This window comes from Hyperolius riggenbachi, chromosome 9, assembly GCF_040937935.1.
Source record: "Hyperolius riggenbachi isolate aHypRig1 chromosome 9, aHypRig1.pri, whole genome shotgun sequence".
Taxonomy (NCBI): Eukaryota; Metazoa; Chordata; class Amphibia; order Anura; family Hyperoliidae; genus Hyperolius; species Hyperolius riggenbachi.
Window position 1 is genome coordinate 280,032,375 of NC_090654.1, and position 9,027 is coordinate 280,041,401.

At 49.3% G+C, this 9,027-nt stretch overlaps 1 protein-coding gene across 1 annotated transcript in view; it reads left to right on the plus strand.

Moving 5' to 3' along the window:
• Window positions 1-9,027, plus strand: part of BTBD7 (BTB domain containing 7) — an 83,784-nt gene that overhangs the window by 29,413 nt on the left and 45,344 nt on the right. Inside the window, exon 2 of the mRNA XM_068252328.1 lies at window positions 7,999-8,185. Coding sequence (XP_068108429.1) covers window positions 8,104-8,185 — 82 coding nt within the window. The 5' untranslated portion in view covers window positions 7,999-8,103. The remainder of the gene's footprint in view (window positions 1-7,998; window positions 8,186-9,027) is intronic.

The following is a 9,027-nucleotide window of genomic DNA, read 5'->3' on the forward strand; positions in this document are numbered from 1 at the left end:
AAGGCACCGTGTGAGAGAGTTTAGCCTAATTCCTCCTCATCTGTGACTAATCACAAGTGTAATTTAATCTCTCAGCTGTCAACTGGCTGCCTCAGCTGAGCAGCTAATTTGTAAGCATAGGATTATAACAATATGTCTGCTTCCAAGAAAGCTGGAAGTAGACACACTGCAGATTTGTTGTAGGATTTGTATCAGCTGTAACAATGTTTTGCTTTAAAGCTTATTATTCTGTTGCTTATCTTATAGAGCAGAGAGGAAGTCCTGAGTTCATGTTTGCATTAATGTTGGATGGACAAATCCAGGAGTGTAGAGCTGTGAGATGTGACATTGCTCTCTGCGAGGGGCGGTGCTTGTGAGCTGTGGGATGTGACATTGGTCTCGGCGAGAGGCGGTGCTTGTGAGCTGTGGGATGTGACATTGGTCTCGGCGAGAGGCGGTGCTTGTGCGTTGTGAGATGTGACATTGGTCTCAGCGAGGGGTGGTGCTTGTGAGCTGTGGGATGTGACATTGGTCTCGGCGAGGGGTGGTGCTTGTGAGCTGTGGGATGTGACATTGGTCTCGGCGAGAGGCGCTGCTTGTGAGTTGTGGGATGTGACATTGGTCTCGGCGAGAGGCGGTGCTTGTCAGTTGTGGGATGTGACATTGGTCTCGGCGAGGGGTGGTGCTTGTGAGCTGTGGGATGTGACATTGGTCTCGGCGAGAGGCGGTGCTTGTGAGTTGTGGGATGTGACATTGGTCTCGGCGAGAGGCGGTGCTTGTGAGTTGTGGGATGTGACATTGGTCTCGGCGAGAGGCGGTGCTTGTGAGTTGTGGGATGTGACATTGGTCTCGGCGAGGGGTGGTGCTTGTGAGTTGTGGGATGTGACATTGGTCTCGGCGAGGGGCGGTGCTTGTGAGTTGTGGGAATTGTCTCAAGGGGCGGTGCTTGTGAGTTGTAGGTTATCACATTATTCTCTGCGAGGGGCAGTGCTTGTGAGCTGTGGGTTGTGACATTGGTATCGGCGAGGGGCGGTGCTTGTGAGCTGTGGGATGTGACATTGGTCTCGGTCGAGGGGTGGTGCTTGTGAGCTGTGGGATGTGACATTGCTCTCTGCGAGGGGCGGTGCTTGTGAGCTGTGGGATGTGACATTACACTTAGCGAGGGGCGGTGTTTGTGAGCTGTGGGATGTGACATTGGTCTCGTCGAGAGGCGGTGCTTGTCGGTTGTGGGATGTGACATTGGTCTTGGCGAGGGGCAGAGCTTGTGCATGGTGGACTGTGACATTGGGCTCGGTGAGGGGTGGGGCTTGTGAGTTGTGGGAATTGTCTCAAGGGGCGGTGCTTGTGAGTTGTAGGTTATCACATTATTCTCTGCGAGGGGCAGTGCTTGTGAGCTGTGGGTTGTGACATTGCTCTCTGCGAGGGGTGGTGCTTGTGAGCTGTGGGTTGTGACATTGCTCTCTGCGAGGGGCGGTGCTTGTGAGCTGTGGGATGTGACATTACACTCAGCGAGGGGTGGTGCTTGTGAGCTTTGGGATGTGACATTGCTCTCTGTGAGGGGCGGTGCTTGTGAGTTGTGGGATGTGACATTACACTCAGCGAGGGGCGGTGCTTGTGAGCTTTGGGATGTGACATTGCTCTCTGCGAGGGGCGGTGCTTGTGAGCTGTGGGATGTGACATTGGTCTCGGCGAGGGGTGGTGCTTGTGAGCTGTGGGATGTGACATTGGTATCGGCCAGGGGTTGTGCTTGTGAGCTATGGGATGTGACATTGCTCTCTGCGAGGGGTGGTGCTTGTGAGCTGTGGGATGTGACATTGGTCTCGGCGAGAGGCGGTGCTTGTCAGTTGTGGGATGTGACATTGGTCTCGGCGAGGGGTGGTGCTTGTGAGCTGTGGGATGTGACATTGGTCTCGGCGAGGGGTGGTGCTTGTGAGCTGTGGGATGTGACATTGGTCTCGGCGAGAGGCGGTGCTTGTCAGTTGTGGGATGTGACATTGGTCTCGGCGAGGGGTGGTGCTTGTGAGCTGTGGGATGTGACATTGGTCTCGGCGAGAGGCGGTGCTTGTCAGTTGTGGGATGTGACATTGGTCTCGGCGAGGGGTGGTGCTTGTGAGCTGTGGGATGTGACATTGGTATCTGCCAGGGGTGGTGCTTGTGAGCTGTGGGATCTGACATTGGTCTCGGTGAGGGGCGGTGCTTGTGAGCTGTGGGATTGGTATTGGTGAGGGGCAGTCCTTGTGAGTAGTGGGATTGGTCTCGGCGGGTGGTGGGATTGGTCTCTGCGAGGGGCGGTGTTTGTGAGCTGTGGGATTTGACACTGGTCTCGGTGAGGGGCGGTGCTTGCGAGATGTGACATTGGTCTAGGCGAGGGGCGGAGCTTGTGCATGGTGGGATGTGACATTGGTCTCGTGGAGGGGCGGAGCTTGGGCATGGTGGGATGACATTGGTGTCGTGGAGGGGCGGAGCTTGTGCATGGTGGGATGACATTGGTCTCGGCGTTCTGCACAGGTTTTTTCTTGTGCAGGCATCACATTATTATACAGGAATGTAAATGGAGGCCTTTAGCACATACTTGCGGATTCAGCTTGTATTGGAAAGTTCCATCTCTGCTTATGTCTCCGGAGCAGATGTTTGCTGCAGACTGGGACAAGATGTCTCTAATTACAGCCCCAAACTTGGGGACATTGTTGGTGGGATGCAGATGTGCTTCTGCTTAAAGTAACCCCGACACTCCCTTCACTGAATTAAAGTGGACCTGAACTCTTGCACAGGACAGAAGGAAAGCAGAGAAATGCACCCTGTATGTATTCAGAGAGTTTAGCCGGTCTAATTCCCCCTCATCTGTGTCTAATCACAGTTTGATCTCTCCTCTGTAACATGACTGCCTCGGCAGAGATGCTAACAATATGTCTTCTTCCATGAAAGCAGGAAATGGACACACTGCAGTTATATTGCAGGATTTGTATCATCTGTAACAAATTATTTTATTTAAAGGTTATTATGCTGTTGTGTATCTTTCAGAGTAGAGGAAGTTCTAAGTTCACCCTATGTGAGAGGGATGCGGAGGCTGACCTGCTTATTTCCTTTGAAACAATGCAGATTGCATGGCTGCCCTGCTGATCCTCTGCTGTCTGGCTGTTTTCTAATATCATTTTTTTTTTTTTTTTTTTTTTTTTTTTTATTAACTCAGCACACAGACCCAAATTCATGAGTAATCAGATACATGTGGCATTAGCAATACTCTTTTCTTGCCATACCCCTGAACTGAATTGTGTGATCATCATAGTTTGGTAGGGGCTAGATACAAGCGTTTGTCTTTCTTTTCTCACCCTCCCTCATCAATAAATGACTGTTGCTGAGCCTGCTATTTAATTATCCTTCTCATAACACATTCCTACACATGTACATCAACGCCCTCCTGCACATGCCCCTCTCCCCTCCCCAGCCACTCTCTTTAAGGTAGCCTAACTAAGGTTAGTTGTGAGGCTTCTCCACACTTCAAGTCTAACTGCACATCCCAAATCCTCATTCTTACACAATTCATCCATCTTTACAAACCATTCCCCTATATCCAAAGTAACTGGATTTTTCCAGTTATTAGCGATGATACTTTTAGCCACTATCGTGCCATATTCTTTAATCAGTGAGCATCCGGGGCTTTCTTTATCTGTATAACTAAGGATTGCTTCTTTCGGTGTAAGCTCAAATTTTTCTTTTAGCAATCTCTCAGCCAGGAGGCTAATATCATCCCAGAATTTTTTAAAGGGAACCAGAAAAAACCCCAGAAAAACCCCAGAAAAAATTATTTATACATACCTGGGGCTTCCTCCAGCCCCATATGCACAGATCGCTCCCACGCCACCGTCCTCCGCTTCCTGTATCAGGCGGTCCAGAGTCCCGTAGTTTCGGCCAGTTGGCGGCAGCATGCGGCCAGTCATCCGCATCACAGGGGCTCCTGGCATACCCTTACGCGTGCAGCTGCATAGTGCGCAGCCGCATGAGTACGGGTATGGAGGGAGCCCCTGTGCATGCGGATAATTGTCCGCATCCGCCGGAAGTGACGGGACCCGGTACCGGCGGATCCAGGAAGCGGAGGACGGCGGCGTGGGAGCGATTCAGGCTTATGGGGCTGGAAGAAGCCCCAGGTATGTATGAAATCTTATTTCTTTTTTCAACGCTGGCGTCTCTGGTTCCCTTTAACTATCGGGCACCACCACATGTAGAGCATCTCCGTCCCCCTGTCCACACCTCCAGCACATCACCCTGCGCCTTGCAAACTTTCTAACACGATATCTTTTATGCAGGGAGGGCACCAGAGGTATACAAAATGGGAAACTGCCCATACTCCTTAAATACCACAAAACATATAAATAAGGGTATTGACTGCACCCCACCCCAGTTTGGTTTTAAACTATGATGGAAATATTTCTGTAGTAGTGATTGGATTGTGAGCTCATCTGAGGTCAGTCAGTGACATGAATATGTACTCTGTAAAGGGCTGCAGAAGATGTCAGTGCTACAGTGGAGTGCAAAAGTTTGGGCAACCTTGTTAATCGTCATGATCTTCCTGTATAAATCGTTGGTTGTTATGATAAAAAAATCTGTTAAATATATCATATAGGAGACACAGTGATATTTGAGAAGTGAAATGAAGTTTATTGGATTTGCAGAAAGTGCACAATAATTGTTTAAATACAATTAGGCAGGTGCATACATTTGGGCACCACAAAAAAGAAATGAAATCAATATTTAGTAGATCCTCCTTTTGCAGACATTAAAGCCTCTAAACGCTTCCTGTAGGTTCCAATCTGGATTCTAGTTGAAGGTATTTTGCACCATTCCTCTTTACAAAACCTCTCTAGTTCATTCAGGTTTGATGGCTTCCGAGCATGGACAGCTCTCTTTAACTCACACCACAGATTCTCAATTATATTCAGGTCTGGGGACTGAGATGGCCATTCCAGACTTGTTCCTCTGCATGAATGCCTTAGTGCGTTTTGAGCAGTGTTTAGGGTCATTGTCTTGTTGAAAGAATTAAGGTGGCCATACACTGGTCGATGTGCCATTAGATCGACCAGCTGACAGATCCCTATCTGATCTAATCTGATCAGAGAGGGATCGTATGGCTGCCTTTACTGCAAACAGATTGTGAATCAATTTCAGCCTGAAACCGATTCACCATCTGCTGAGCTGCTCCTGCCGCCGTCCCCCCCCCCCCCCCCCCCGTATACATTACCTGAGGCTGGCTCCCGGGCATCTTCTCCGCATTGCACGGCTCTGTTCCAGCTCCATCCCGGCGCTTCCTGTGTTACTCCGTGACCAGGAAGTTCAAATAGAGCGCCCTCTATACTTCCTGGTCACTGCAGTGACACAGGAAGCGCCGGGATGGATGGAGCCGGAACAGAGCCGTGCAGCGTGGAGAAGACGCCCGGGAGCCAGCCTCAGGTAATGTATACTTGATCGGATCGGCCGACGCTAGCGACGCGCACTTTACCCGCGGGCGATCGAGGGTAATTTCCCGCACGGCGCGATCGACGGACCGATCCGATTTCGGGAGGAAATCGGATCGGCGGCTGCGTTTACCGCGAACGATTGGCAGCAGATTCGATCCCAGGATCGAATCTGCTGTCGAAACGGCCGGGAATCGAGCCAGTGTATGGCCTGCTTTAGTCCCAGTGCAGCTTTAGCTTTGTTACTGATTTCTGGACATTGGTCTTTCAGCAAACAAGATGACCAGCACCGGCTGTTATTTTAAAAATGCAGGATTTTATTCACGTTAACAAGTGTGAATAAACACGAGTGTGGACAGACCTGGCTGCAATGGGCACCCATCCTACTGCTGTTTGATGTCCTTGAATACCTGCATGCATCAAAGAGCTTATAATACCCAGCTATAGTTACATCCTGGAAGTTGCCGGATGTCCAGAGCTATGTTTATTCACAGTTGTTAGCGTGAATAAAATCCAGCATTTAAAAAAAAAAAAAAAAAAAAAAGCCAGTGCTGGTCATCTTCTTCTTTGCTGGAATACACCAAGTCATTGCTAGCCACACTGACTACATCGCGCACGGCTAACAAGGCGGGACAGGTGTTCTGTCTGAGAAGGAAAATATGGACATTGGTCTTTAGAATCTGCTGATACTGAGTGGAATCCATGCGTCCCTCAACTTTGCCAAGATTCCCAGTCCGTGCACTGGCCACACAGTCCCAAAGCATGATGGAACCACCACCATATTTTACTGTTGGTAGCAGGTGTTTTTCTTGGAATGCCGTGTTCTTTTTCCTCCATGCATAACGCCCCTACTTATGCCCAAATAACTAAATTTTAGTTTTATCTGTCCACAGCACCTTATTCCAAAATGAAGCTGGCTTGTCCAAATGTGCTTTAGCATACCTTAAGTGGCTTTGTCTGTGCTGTGGGCGGAGAAAAGGCTTCCTCTGCATACAGCATCTCCTTGTGTAAAGTGTGCCGAATGGTTGAACGATGCACATTGACTCCATCTGCAGCAAGATGATGTTGTAGGTCTTTGGTGCTGGTCTGTGGGTTGACTATGACTGCTCTCACCATTTGTCGCTTCTGTTTACCCGAGATTTTTATTGGTCTTCCACTTCGAGCCTTAACTTGAACTGAGCCTGTGGTCTTCCATTTCCTCAATATGTTCCTAACTGTGGAAACAGACAGCTGAAATCTCTTGAGACAGCTTTCTGTATCCTTCCCCTAAACCATGATGGTGAACGTTCTTTGTCTTCAGATCATTTGAGAGTTGTTTTGAGACCCCCATGTTGCTACTCTTCAAAGAAAATTAAGAGGAGGGAAACTTACAAATGACCCCCTTAAATACTCTTTCTCATAACTGGATTCACCTGTGTATGTAGGTCATAGGTCACTGTGTTTACAAAGTCAATTTGAGTACCAATAATTAGTTCTAAGGGCTCGTTTCCACTGTTGCGGTGCAGAATCGACTGGATTCCACCGCTAACGAAATCGCACGCGGATGCGTTTCTGCATGCGGTTTTCCCTGCGATTTCGCATGGCTAAGAAGCAGGCGAATTTAACCATGTCACTGCCTGTGTAAAATTCCATAACATTACATGCAAAATCGCTCGCAAAATCGTGGGGAAAACCGCATGACAAAGCCGCGTGCGATTTCCCTATTAAAAGCATTGCGGGCGATTCGCCCGCATTCCAGCCGCAAGCTTTGCCGTGCAGATTTTCCCCGCACACCAAAACGCACCCGCGCGACGCACAAGTGGAAACAATCCCATCCACTTGTATTGCCTATGCGATTCCGCATGCGGTGCCTGCATGCAGATTCGCTATAGTGGAAACGAGCCCTAAAGGTTTTGAAATCAATAAAAATGACAACAGTGCCCAATTGTATGCACCTGCCTAATTTTATTCAAACGGTTATTGTGCACTTTCTGTAAATCCAATAAACTTCATTTCACTTCTCAAATATCACTGTGTGTGTCCTAAATGATATATTTAACTGACATTTTTTATTACAACAACCAACGATTTTATATAGGAAAATCATGACGATTAACAAGGTTGCCCAAACTTTCGCATCCCACTGTATATAAATACATAATAATAATATGGTAGGACATTAGACTATGACTATGATAGGATTAGATTGTGAGCTCCTCTGGGGACAGTCAGTGACATGGCTATGTATTCTGTAATGTGCTGCAGAAGATGTCAGTGCTATATAAATACATAATAATAATATGGTAGGACATTAGACTATGACTATTGTGGGATTAGAGTGTGAGCTCCTCTGAGGACAGTCAGTGACATGACTATGTGATCTGTAAAGTGCTGCAGAAGGTGTCAGTGCTATATAACTACATAATAATAATATGGTAGGACATTAGACTATGATTATGGTAGGGATTAGATTGTGAGCTCCTCTGAGGACAGTCAGTGACATGACTATGTACTCTGTAAAGTGCTGCAGAAGATGTCAGTGCTATATAAATATCTGAACTTTTGTTTTCTTTCTCTCCTGTGTTCTCAGACATGGATGGGCATCTTGGAGAAGAACGTGGCATCGGGAAATACGTGGCGATGTGGCATCCTACTCTGGACAGCGGTCAGGCGGCACGGCTGAGTGACTGACGACATGGGTGTGAATGCGTCCAGCTACCCGCACTCCTGTTCCCCGAGGGTGGGGGGAAACGCACAGACGCAGCAGACCTTCATAGGTAATCTCTCTCTCTCTCGCTCGCTCTCTCTCTCTCTCTCTCTCTCTCTCTCGCTCTCTCGCTCTCTCTCTCTCTCTCTCTCTCTCTCTCTCGCTCTCTCGCTCTCCTCGCGCTCTCTCTCTCTCCTCGCGCTCTCTCTCTCTCCTCGCGCTCTCTCTCTCTCCTCGCGCTCTCTCTCTCTCCTCGCGCTCTCTCTCTCTCCTCGCGCTCTCTCTCTCTCCTCGCGCTCTCTCTCTCTCTCTCGCTCTCCTCGCGCGCTCTCTCTCTCTCTCTCTCCTCTCTCCTCTCTTCTCTCTTCTCTCTCTCTCTCTCTCTCTCTCTCTCTCTCTCTCTCGCTCTCGCTCTCGCTCTCGCTCTCGCTCTCTCTCGCTCTCTCTCGCTCTCTCTCTCGCTCTCTCTCGCTCTCTCTCGCTCTCTCTCTCGCTCTCTCTCTCTCTCCTCTCTCTCTCTCTCTCTCTCCTCTCTCTCGCTCTCGCTCTCGCTCTCTCGCTCTCTCGCTCTCTCGCTCTCTCGCTCTCTCGCTCTCTCGCTCTCTCGCTCTCTCGCTCTCTCGCTCTCGCTCTCTCGCTCTCTCTCCTCGCGCTCTCTCTCTCTCTCTCTCTCTCTCCTCGCGCTCTCTCTCTCTCGCTCTCCTCGCGCGCTCTCTCTCTCTCTCTCTCTCTCTCTCTCTCTCTCTCCTCGCTCTCTCTCTCTCTCTCCTCGCTCTCTCTCTCTCTCTCTCTCTCTCTCTCCTCGCTCTCTTCTCTCTCTCCTCGCTCTCTCTCTCTCTCTCTCTCTCTCTCTCTCTCTCTCTCTCTCTCTCTCTCTCTCTCTCTCTCGCGCTCTCTCTCTCCTCGCTCTCT